Genomic DNA, 12429 nt, shown 5'->3' on the forward strand with positions numbered 1-12429 from the left:
TTTTTAAGATAGGGTCTCATTCTGGAGCCCAGGCTGGCCTTGAACTTGGAAAAAGAGTCGTCCTCTTGGGCTCTCCCTCCTTGGGCTGAGATTACAGGGACTACAGGGGTGAGGAAAGGGTGCATGACTTCATCATCAGTGAACAGACCCCATTCCTTGTGTTTTAGACGAAAGCTGCCTATGTGTTGTTTTATCAGCGTCGGGATGATGAGTGTTCCAGCACTTCTTCGCTCGGCAGTTTCCCCGGTTCTGATGGTGGGGTGAAGCTGAGCAGCTCACAGCAGGGCTTGGGGGATGAGGAAGCTTACAACATGGACACCAACTGATGCTGCCTCTGCGACCCTGCCACCCCCCAGCACCAGCATCCTCCCCCAGGAGAATATCTGTGGCACTCTTGAAGACTGCTCATATCAATCTAAAGCCAGATGAGGAAATTACCTTCTTTTATGAGAAGAGGAAGGAAAAACAAAAACAAACAAACCCTGCTTTCTGAGAAGGGTTATGTTAAGAGGCTGAATTATTTTTTTCTTTTAAACGGGTGGTGAGATAAAAACCTGTGGAGCTGAAATGTGGGGTGGGATTTGGTGCCCAGTGGCATGTGTCTCACGGATTCCAAAGAATGGAGAGGAACACCCTGTAATGAGCACGGTGCAGCCATGAAGACCCACCTGCAGGGCTGCTCTGAACTCCTGGGTTTTGGATTCTGGCGCCCACACTGCTCACCCCAGTAGTCTGGCCACAGTAAACCAAGCCTCCAGCAAATTTGATGTTGTCCTCTAGTTCTTTGCTGTTCATTGAGATGGGCTTATAGTTTTCTAAACAGTCTCTGAAACCCATTTCTATTCTCTTGTTCTCTCAGAATTTCCAGCCTTTTTCCTGGTTATGAAATGAAGTCAGTATTGGGCTATTGTTTTCAGTTTCTCACAGAACCGTAGAAGTTCTGTTTTGTCCCCCACTGCCTTTGATAAAGTGATTCTATGTGGAACTTTCATTAGCTCTCCCTTAAAAGAAGTCTATTCATAAAACTGGGTGCAGTGTGGCATTGTTTCTCCACGTTAGCTTCAGAAGACCACGATGGGTGTTTTTCAGATCTCCAGAACATTCTAGTTAATGAGGTTTAAGAAAATACTTCTTCAGTTATACACCCCTCCAGACCAGGATCTCTTCCTTAACCCGGCCGCCCTACTCCCCTAGTCGCAAAGCCGCCTTCTAAGCCTTCTAACGGGCCAGCTCGGGGCCTTTGTTCCCCTTTGTGGTCATGTGAGTCCTGACCGACCTTTAACCTAGTAGGTGGGGGCTGGGAGCCGCTGGTCTCGGAGCGTGGACTCAGTGACCGTTGGGCATTCTTGTGCAGCAACGGCTGGGTGAGGACTCAACGGGGCCCCTTCCAGCCTAGGCTGGCCATAGTTTGGGGACCCAGACAGCAACTGGGTGCAGTAGTGGGCGGAGGGAAAGACTTAGAGGCCAACAGGCTAAGGAGGCTCGGATGGGGGTGAGGCGGGGCATCTCGGGCCCTCCCCCGTGACCTAGGGCCCTCTGAGAATGGCGGGTGAGACTCCCCTCTCCTAGGGATAGAACGAAGGATGATGTTGTGTAACGGTAGATCAAACTCGAAATCGAGGTTGAATCTCAGCCTCTTGTATAGAAGCTTCATTCTCACGTTGCCCCGTGCATTTACAGTTATCACTTAATAAAAGAAAGCATGATCGCTTTTAGGGAAATGTCTGAAAAACTACGAAGATGCAGAAAGGAGCTGACTGCTGCTATAGACCGAGCCTTTGAAGGAGTCAGGCATTCTCAGGAGTGCACAGGCCAGCAGAGGCTGGACGCCCCGTCGCTCACCTCCCTGCCGGTACACAGGCTCCTCTGCAGAAGCCCACTGGCCGCTTGCCCCTCTGCTGCCCCTTGCTCTGGCGTCTCGTGTGCTCCTGAGAATGAGAACCCGGCCTTTGGGCCACACCATATTCCAGTTAATGCCAAACCCCAGCCCTTATACCCCAAAAGAAAACCTCTGAGCAGCAAGGAAAATGTCGTGACGCATTCTTCCATTTTGGCACGTGAAAGACAGTTTTGGAGAGCTGCAGGAGATGGGGAAAACTGGAGAAAAGAAAGTTTAAGGTGATTTTAATTTGATAGCTTTCTAGAAACAGAGTTGTTTAAAAAAAAAAAAAGTTGAAGATCCCAGATCTAATTCATGATTAAGCTAGCCGCCTCTTTGGAGCGCTGGCTGTATACAAGAAATTCATGTTTTTTAGAATGTGGGCCAGCAAACAGTTCTAATATGTTTGGGTTGAAAGCCTGGTTACTTTCCAAACACTCATGGAAACTACTGTACCAAAGGGTTATCGGTGTTTTAACTATTTTTAATTTGTGGGTAGTGCTGAGGATTGAATCCAAGGCCTCACACATGCTAGAGCAAGCACCACCACTGACCCACACCACCGCTGACCCACACCACTGATCCACACCGCCACTGACCCACACCACAGCTGACCCACACCACAGCTGACCCACACCACCGCTGACCCACACCACTGATCCACACCACAGCTGACCCACACCACCGCTGACCCACACCACAGCTGACCCACACCACAGCTGACCCACACCACTGATCCACAAGCCTTAGCAATGCTTTGTCTGCTTTTATACTTTGAGGAATTTTCCTAAGTTTTTTAATGTGTGTATTTTGTACATGTGGCCAGAAGGCTGTGGCGTCACATCCACTGGACTAGAGTTACTGACACTTTGTTAGCTACCATGTGGGATCCTCACCTGGAAAAGCAGCCGGTGCTCTCTCAACCTCTGAGCGAAGCTATCTCCAGCTGCCTCTGAGCCAAGCTATCTCCAGCTGCCAATTTTTTCTAATTTTTAAAATTGTGTGTGTTGGGGGCAAGGGGTAGGCACACTGACCACAGCCTGCCATAGCATGGTTACAAAAGTCAAAGGGAACCTTTCAGGAGTGGACTCTGCCCTGTGGGTTCAGAGAGCCAACTTGGGTTATCACACTCAAATTGCTGAGTCATTTTGCCAACCTCTGTTGCTTTTTAAAGACAGTCTCATGTAGACCAGCTGATTTTCAACTCCTGTGTAGCTGAAGGTGACCTAGAACTCTGATCTTCTTTAAGACCCAAGTGCAAGAAATGCAGACATGAACTATCAGCCCTGAGAAACCCAGTTTAAACACAAACATAATGCACACCGTCAGAGCCAGCACTCGCTAGCTTTTCCCATCCTTTCCCACACCTCCATGGCCAGGCCCTGCTTCCTGGATTTACCTGTTTTTGTTTCACTCCTGTCTTAAAAACCTTTTGGCTGCTGGGTGGTGGCAGTGCACACCTTTAACCCTGGCCCTTGGGAGGCCAAAGAAGTAGGCCTCTGAGTTTGATTGAGGCCAGCCTCAGGACAGCCAGGGCTACACAGAGAAAGCTTGTCTCCTTTTGGCCTATTAAGTAACTACAAACTGCCTGATCCCAGGCATCCTGACCTAGATCAGGGATGGTTATATGTGATGTGACATAAATGTCTGGTCATCTTGCCTATCCCAAAGTCAAGAAATTAAGAAACCATTTAATTGCAAATATATGTGTTGGTTTCATAAAGGTGAACGCAGCCTGTAATGGGAATGGGTCATTATGGTGTTGCTGTTAGTTTCTTCATGGATTTAGTTGCTAGTTTCTGATATTATCATAGCATAAATGGTGGTCACCAGTAAGTACATTTTAGTCTTAGCTGGACAAGATGGCTAATGTCTTGAATCCCAAGCACTCAGGAGGCAGAGGCAGGTTTACACATTAAGTTCAAGGCCAGCCAGGACTCTGTAATAAGGACCTTTTCTCAAAAACCAGTTGCGTTTGGATTTTCTGAAGTTTTTCACTATTTTCCTGAAAGAATATCTAATTCCCCATCTTCTCCCCCCAACCCCCGCACCCAACCTGGACTGCAGGAAGGATATGGAGAGAGATTTAAAAGTTGACCCAAGTATGCTGCTCAGTAGTTCTAGCCAAGAGGTCACAAAGGATCTGCTAGACATGATTGGTAAGTAGAGAGCTCAGACAACATGGTCTGTCTTTCTTACATGCCAGGAGTCCGCACATCTTGAGTTTGCTCACAGCAGACAATGAAAAAATCATGGGCCGGGTGGTGGTGATGCACGCCTTTAATCCCAGCACTTGGGAGGCAGAGGCAGGCGGATTTCTGAGTTCGAGGCCTGCCTGGTCTACAGAGTGAGTTCCAGGACAGTCAAGGCTACACAGAGAAAACCCTGTCTCGAAAAAACAAAAACCAAACAAACAAACAAAAAAATCAAATGAACCACACCTTTCTTCAAAGAACTGGTAACCTAATGAGGTAACATAGCAGTGATATCATTACAGTTTCAAATGATGATTTGGGGTCCCTGGAGGGACAGGTAGCAGCCTCTGGGTCTTAGTTTTTGAGTGTAGAGCTGCATGAGAAATGAGATATAGGCCTGAAGGGGAAGAGACAACAGACAGTCTATCTAGGGTATAGAACAGTAGTGGAAGAAGCCTTCCTATAGCTGGGGAGAATGGCCCCCACCTTTCCTTCCAGCACTCAGAAGGCAGAGGCAGGCAGATCTGTAGGAATTTAAGGCCGGCCTGTCAACAAATTGAGATTCAGGCCAGCCAAGGCTACAGGCTGAGATACTGTTGCAAAAAAAAACAACAAAATTTCACACCTCCCTTAGAAGTAGCCAGTTAACATAGTACTATATGTCTTATTTTTTCATATTTTAATTTTATTTTTAATTATGTATAATGTCTGTGTGTCTCCCCCTACCCCCCAGGGTTTCTAAGTATAGCCCTGGCTGTCCTGGAACTCACTCTGTAGACCAGGCTGGCCTCGAACTCAGAAATCTGCCTGCCTCTGCCTCCTAAATGACTCACATTGCACAGTGGACCAGCAGCTCCCTCAGGCATTGCCAGAAACTATCTTTTTTTTGGCTTTCCGAGACAGGGTTTCTCTGTATAGCCCTGGCTATCTTGGAACTCACTCTGTAGACCAGGCTGGCCTCCTTTCTTTCCTTCTTTCCTCTCTTTCTTTCTTTCTTTCTTTCTTTCTTTCTTTCTTTCTTTCTTTCTTTCTTTCTTTCTTTCTTCTTTCTTTCTTCTTTCTTTTTTTTTTGGTACCAGAAACTATTGACCTGGAAGAAATCTCCAGGTTAGAAAGGGCCCAGGGGAGGCCCCAGAACCTTTGTGACTTTGGAGGGCTATCTCTCGCTGTTGCTTCTGCCTATCATTTCCTTAGACCTCACCAGCACCAGCCCACATTCAGATTACGTAAGAACCCTGTTTTTCATACCATCTTGTCACTCTCCATAGGTCAGGGAGTTTCATGAAATCAAGCCTGTGTGTTTAATTAGCCGGAGCCGGATGAGTTCTGGGGTAGAGGGAAGATATCAGGCCCACCTGACATTGGTGCTCACTTGTCTCTGCTGGGACAGGAGTGCCTAATTCTGCAGTTGGCAACGCTCTTCCGTTTATGGTGTGTGTCTGTGTGCTTGCTAGCCTGGAGGTATCAGGCTAGACAGGTTCTTTCATGAGTACATCAGTTCTGAGGTTTTTATCTTATGCCTGGACTGCCCTCAGAAACTGTAAAGCCGTTTGTCCTTTTGTCCTTGTTGTTTTAAGACCATACAAGTATCCGAACTATTGAAGAACTGGCTGGAAAACTAGAATTCGAAAATGAATTGAACCGTGTGTGTGGACGCTGTCAAGATTCGCCCTTCAAGGAGGAAGCCTGGGCCCTGCTTGTGGCTGAGAGTCCTCAGAAGGCTTTGGACCCTGACCCCGGGAGCCTCAAGCAGGCCTTGGATGATCAGAATATAGTTGAGACTGTTCTGGACTTGGAAGAAGACTACAACTTGATGACCTCTTTTAAATACCAAATAGAGTGAGAGTGGATGTCAGCAGCCACAGTGGTCACCAGAATAGGTCTTCACAAGGGGCTGGCAGAGCCCGAATTGCTACACCTTGTTTAATTTCTCCTGAATTCCATTTTGAGCTGAGAGCCCAAGTTTTAGTTCTGTTATTTTGAAATGTTTGGAGTTTTTTGGACTTGACATTTTTTAAAGTGTTTTTTTGGTTGGTGTTGAATATATATAGTCCCCCACGTAGGTCATAGGTTGTGCCTCTGCTTTTTGTCCTTGTATTCTTTTATATGAATCCCTGGGAAAATACAGGAACCATAAAGAGGATAGGTTTGTTACCTGAGGCTAGCCCATCATAGGTAAGCTCCACTCAGAAGAGCCGGGCTCAAGCTGAAGTTTGACTTGGGCTCTCTCCTGCCTGTGGACTCTATTCTCACACACTGCACACAGGGTTCCCTGTCCCATGCTTTCAAATTTCCTCAAGTCCCTAGCCCTACCCTGCACAGAGCAATGCCTCTGCACAGGTCTGCTGCAGTCAGTTTCTGGTAGGATCCCAGGCTGCCTTCTTTAAGACATTCCCATGAGGCCCCTTACCTAACTGATCCTCCACAGCCATGTGGACCCTGCTGAGAGACAGGCAGGGGTAGGTAAGCAGAGGTTTACCTGTCCACCTTCACACCTGACCACCTCATCCCACCATGAATAGTTCTATAGCACAGACCGTGCTGAGCTCTGACGGTGTGAGGAACCAAGCCATTGTGCCAAGGTTAGCATAGGAAAAAAAAATGGTGATGGGTGAGCTGACTCAAGTATATCACTCAGTTATTTTTAACAGCTAGTTTAGTCTCAGGATTTGGCTCAGTGGTACTCAACTGATATGTGATGGAGCATTCGTGCCATCACCTGGCAATCTCTCAGCACACTTACCCACTTTGTCAAATGGACATCCTGATGAGCGCTAACTGGTTTCCGACCAGGGATGTTCATTGGCATTGCCTGCATTGAGGCAAGAGGGAAGGACCAGTCTGACCAGTGGCTCTTGTTGGCTAATTGCCATGTAATCACTGCACACTCAGTAAACACCCCCAGCCTGTGTAGTGAGAGGTCACACTGTGAATGTTCACTGCATCTGTCCTAGGCCATCTCTGCTCAGAATGCTCTAGATGGAGAGGTGCCAACCTACGTGAGATTCATGTTCATAAGCCAGTGCCTTGCTTAAGTAGATGTGGACTTTGTTTTGCTTTTGCTTTTTGAAAGAGTGTATATATATATATATATATATATGTATATATATGTATATACATATATATATATACATACATACATACATACATACATACCTGGGTGCCCTAGAACTCCCTATGTAGACTAGGCTGGCTTCGAATTCACAAAGATCTGCTTCTGCCTGCCAAAGGTGTGAACCAGCAGATAGAGCTTAATTCCTGCCCTTCTTACCCCATCATTACCCCCACCCCCACCCCTTTTTTTTTTTCCGAGACAGGGTTTCTCTGTATAGCCCTGGCTGTCCTGGAACTCACTCTGTAGACCAGGCTGGCCTCAAACTCAGAAATCCTCCTGCTTCTGCCTCCCAAGCACTGGGATTAAAGGCGAGCACCACCACTGCCCAGCCCATCATTACCCTTAAGATTTGACTACTCTTACTCCAAAGACTAAAGGAAAGAAGACCATAAACCTAAGAGTGGAAAACCTGCAGTCCCAACCAATCCTGAGACTTATCCCTAGTGATGTCACATAGATGTCAGCCAACAAGAGACTGCTGTGGTGGTGCATACCAGTAATCCTAGAACTCGGAAGGCTAAGGCAGGAGAATAGCATGTTCCGAAAAGTTTATGTCGTGAGACCCTTTCTAAGATCAGATTGATATCGGAGCAGTTAAGAGTACTTGCCACTTTTCTAGAGGGACCCAGTTTGATTTTTAACACCCATGATGGGAAGCTCATGGCTGTTACACCTCCAATTCCAGGTGCTCCAGAGGCCTCTCTAGGTCTCCTCTAGCACTTGTATTCATGTGACACACTAACACAGATACACATAAAAATGAAAATCTTTCACTGGGTGATAAGGCGGTGGTACATGCCTTTAATCCCAGCAGTCAGAGTCAGGCAGACTTCTGGTCTACAGAGTTAAGTTCCAGGACAGGATCAGCCAGGGCGGGTACACAGAGGATCAGCCAGGGCTGGTACACAGAGGATCAGCCAGGGCTGGTACAAAGAGGGGCCCAGTTTTATCAGGCACAGAGAGGGCAGACAACAAAAAACAAATTAAAAAAAAGATCAAATCTTAAAAGATGTACGTGTGGTGGCTAAATGCCTTAATTCCAGCACTTGGGAGATTAAGCAAGAAGCTACGGAGTTCACAATCATCCTCGACTACATCATAGTGGTTCTCAGTCTATGGGACTCCATCCCCTTGGAACTGAACGACCCTTTTTACAGGTTCACATATCAGATATCCTGCATTCCAGATATTTACATTTCAATTTATAACAAAATTGCAGTTATGAAGTAGTAATGAAAATAATTTTATGGTTGGGAGTCAGCACAACCTGAGGAGCTGTATTAAAGGGTCACAGCGTTAGGAAGGTTGAGAACCACAGTTAGTGTACAGGGCAAAGCTGAGAAAGAACACCTCATATCTGTGACATGCCTACAAAGCCACAGTCCTCAGTCTATAGCCACGAGGCAAATGTTAGACAAACCAACACAAGAGGACATTCTAGGATACCTGGCCAGAACTTCAGGATTTTCCAAGGTCATGAAAAAATAAGGATTCAAAAGAAGACACAATAGCCAAGCATGTTGTGGATCCTGGACTGGAGCTAAAATGGTAAAAGATATCAGAGTGAAATCTATCTGAAGGCTGAGGTTAATATCTTGAGAGTTTCCGGTTTTGACAGATCACCGGTTTTATGTCAACACTGGAAAAGCCAGGCAGAATACACTCATGCTCACTATATTTGAGGTCTTCTATAAATCTAAAGTTATTCCAAAACTTAACATTTAAAAAATGCAATTAAGGGACAGCTGGAGAGATGGCTCAGAGTTGAAGAGCAGTGACGACTCTTCTAGAGGTCCTGAGTTCAATTCTCAGCTACCACATGGTGGCTCACAACCATTTGTAATGGGATCCGATACCCTCTTCTGGTGTGTCAGAAGACGTGACAATGTACTCATATACATAACAAATCTTTTAAAAAATGCAATCAACTCCCATCTATTACAAAAAATACTTAAGTGAAATATTCATAGGAAAGCATCAAAGGAAATTACAGTGGTTTAAAATTTTTTCTATTTTTATCTATAGTAGACATGTATCATTTCAATATAAAGAAATCGTGTATGTCTGTTGATCAATCCCAGAACTCAGACCAGGGTGGCACTTCTGAGCTTCACCCCATCCTAATCCCCAGCTCCATCAATCAACCCTGGATACTGTCACTAGGTTCCTATCAGCCACCAACTGTCACAGTTTGTGAGAACTGAAGGGATGGTTTCTAGGCACACAGGACTCCTGTAGGACCCCTGACCTGAGAGCTCTAGATCCTCAGGTTGGATGTTGCAGGTCTCACAAAACCAAGTCCTAGTTGAGGTCACAGGCCAAGGTCTAGTCTCCATCAGGGCTTTGAAGCATGAGGATGGAACACTAACCATGCAACACTTTGAAGTGACGGGTTTTTGGTTTTGCTTATGGTGGAGTTACTGGCCCTTGGGAATGTGGGCCCAACGCAAGAAGACAGACAAGGAAGGAGAATCCAGGCTCCCTCTGGCCAGAAAGGTAGGTTTTCCTTTAGTAAAGGCTTTATGTGAAAACTAGATTTAGGAAATACAGAATTCATTTTAAATCTCATGCAAATGGGGGCTATTTTTCCTCACTATAGAAATATGGCAGCCCCAGATTACTCAAGTGGCTAGGACATCCTTCTCAGGCTTTTACATTCCCCGGCTCCATAACGTGCCCCGAAGGCCCTTCCTACCTTTGCCGGCTGCTCAGTGGGGAGGAAGAGGAATGGTTTTTCAGGAATTTGCTGAAGAGGATACAGAAGCCTAGAACATAGCATTTAATACAACTAAAGATTTTTAGAGTCCAAAGCATTCATAATGTATGACAGTTGACCCTAGTCATGTCTGAAAAACTTGAAAATGTTTTGACGTCATTCAGCTTCCCTCCCCCGCAGTTCATCTTGGCACACCAAACAATCACTGAATTGTTTCCGTGGAAACACCAGAGTGCAATTTGGATTACCAGAATCAAAATAGAAACAAGGCAAATTCAAGAATAAATAGGCGCAGTGGAACCTGCTGGCTGCAAACTGCAAATTGAAATCACAGCATAAGGCAGATGAGAGGCTGGGCCCGTCCACCCTTGTGATTTTCAGGTTCCATGGCTGCAGTCCACCGATATGCTAAATCCAAAGCTTCAGAAGTATACCGAGACAGTAAGGCAAGAGATAGTCTACAGATGTTTCTAGAACAAAAGGTTGGATGGCTGGAGGAGGCTTAGGAAAGGCCTGCTGCAGAGAGACTTAAAGAGCAGTGGGAAGGAAGGTAGGCCAGGTGAGGGCAGAGCAGCTGCTGTCAGGAGCTTAAAACTGGCACTGCCTTCAGGCCTGCTACATGACAGTGTTTCCCACACTCCCAAGAATGGTGGCCACCCTGGCTACCTACATTAATTTCAAGGCTCTATAATTGAATGCCTTACCCAGGTGCCAGGGCACTCGGTTAGCAAGTCTCCGTGCCTGTGCCAGAAGCGAAGCTCCATCAGACACTAAAACCTGTCTTCTCATCTCTAGCTCTCAGGACTCCCACCTCCTGCCTCCTGCCCTTCACTCAGGGAACAGTACAGTAACCTCTTGTTCAACTTCCCCGAGCTCATTGGTCTTCTCTTGAACATCAGAGAAGATTCCAGAAGAAGAACCAAGGGAATGGGAAGGAAACAGGCAGTATAGTTGGGAAGCCTGTGCCCCTCAAAGCCAGCAGGATGATAAGGCCATCCTGACACAGATGGGATTGTAAGATGTTCAAGAAAGACTGTAGAAAGGGCTCACCTGGGAGCCACATAGTGCTTCTCTGACTGTGGAGGCATATGACCTTAATATGGCAGGAAAAAAAAGTGATATTACTAAGTTACCCAATTGTCTGTTGAGGGTTGCTAAAAAAGACTGTCAACCCCAGATCATGTTCTGGTAATTTGTTTTCTTCTTGGCATGGGAGAACATTAATATTTTAGGTTGAAACTAAATATTTACAAAAGGAACAAAGTCTTACTCAGGAACTATATTTGAAATGGATTCAAGCCCTAATGTGGAAGGGCTCTCTGTCATAGACTATCTGGAAAATGTATGATAAAGTTTTATTCTAAGACTGGCTTTAAAATTTTTTTTTTTTAAGTTGCAAATATATCCAGAGAGGGTAGGGGGGTGACTGTTTTTCTGGGCACATTGGGTGAAGAAGTCATAAGAAATTTCCTGTGAAAGAGAAGTGGGAATAAGCAGGAGTCTTTCGAAGCTTCCGCAGCCGAGTTCAGGAGCAGGCAGCAAAGGATGGCCTAGAAAGGCTAAATTTCAAGACATACTTCCCTTTGTTTTTTGAGGGTTGGTTTGTTTGGTTTTTGTTTTTTGAGACGAGGGTAGGGGGTGGGGATAGGTCTCTGTCTTGCTACTCACTCTGTAGACCAGGCTAGCCTCACACCTGTCTCTGCGACCTAAGTTCTAGCATTAAAAGTGTGTGTCACCACCACCCGACTTGAAGACAGGGCTTTTAAGGAGCTATCTGCCTAGAAATGCAGCGTCTGCCCCCAGTAAGTGCCAAATCAGCTGCATTCCAGTGTGCTGGGAACACAGAGTTCATATCCCTAGTTAAGTGAAACAAAGAATAGTAACTCAGCTAGATCAGTGTGAGATAATACAGGGCAAGAGGATGAATAGTCCTCAGAACCCACAGGGCGGAAGGAGAGAAAACACACACACACACACACACACAAGCGCACACACGCGCGCGCGCGCGCACACACCCCATAAAAACCTAGATCAGTGTGAGATAAAACAGGGCAAGAGGATGAATAGTCCTCAGAACCCACAGGGCGGAAGGAGAGAAAACACACACACACACACACACACAAGCGCACACACACACACACACACGCGCGCGCGCGCGCACACACACACCATAAAAACCTAGATCAGTGTGAGATAAAACAGGGCAAGAGGATGAATAGTCCTCAGAACCCACAGGGCAGAAGGAGAGAAAACACACACACACACACACACACACACACACAAGCGCACACACGCGCGCGCGCGCACACACACACACACACACACACACACACACACACACACACACGCGCGCACACACACACACCCACCCCATAAAAAGGCCATTTTGCTGGTAATATGTAAATGGATACAGGACTGTCAGGCAACTAAGTGCTGTAGTCAACTTCATTTCCATCCTGGAGTAACAGAGGGCGGAGCAGCAGCAGACTCCATCCTCCCACCCCAGCCCTCCCACCACATCCGC

General features: G+C 46.4%; 2 protein-coding genes across 4 annotated transcripts in view; both read left to right on the top strand.

Moving 5' to 3' along the window:
• Positions 1-1018, top strand: part of Usp4 (ubiquitin specific peptidase 4) — a 47191-nt gene extending 46173 nt beyond the window's left edge. For both annotated transcript variants that reach the window (XM_031343061.1, XM_031343062.1), the window contains one exon: positions 168-1018. In XM_031343061.1, coding sequence (XP_031198921.1) covers positions 168-326 — 159 coding nt within the window. In that variant the 3' untranslated portion in view covers positions 327-1018. The remainder of the gene's footprint in view (positions 1-167) is intronic.
• A 120-nt stretch (positions 1019-1138) lies between these two features.
• Positions 1139-6141, top strand: CUNH3orf62 (chromosome unknown C3orf62 homolog). Of its 2 annotated transcripts, XM_031343064.1 has the most exons (4): positions 1139-1364; positions 1717-2118; positions 3947-4038; positions 5652-6139. In XM_031343064.1, exons 2-4 carry the CDS (start codon positions 1721-1723, stop codon positions 5915-5917), a joined length of 756 nt encoding a protein of 251 aa, XP_031198924.1. In that variant the 5' UTR covers positions 1139-1364; positions 1717-1720; the 3' UTR covers positions 5918-6139. The 2 variants fall into 2 exon arrangements, with proteins under 2 accessions (XP_031198924.1, XP_031198923.1); XM_031343063.1 differs by lacking the exon at positions 1139-1364 and having other exon boundaries at positions 1377-2118; positions 5652-6141.
• The last annotated feature ends 6288 nt before the right edge of the window (positions 6142-12429 follow it).

This window comes from Mastomys coucha, unplaced genomic scaffold, assembly GCF_008632895.1.
Source record: "Mastomys coucha isolate ucsf_1 unplaced genomic scaffold, UCSF_Mcou_1 pScaffold23, whole genome shotgun sequence".
Taxonomy (NCBI): Eukaryota; Metazoa; Chordata; class Mammalia; order Rodentia; family Muridae; genus Mastomys; species Mastomys coucha.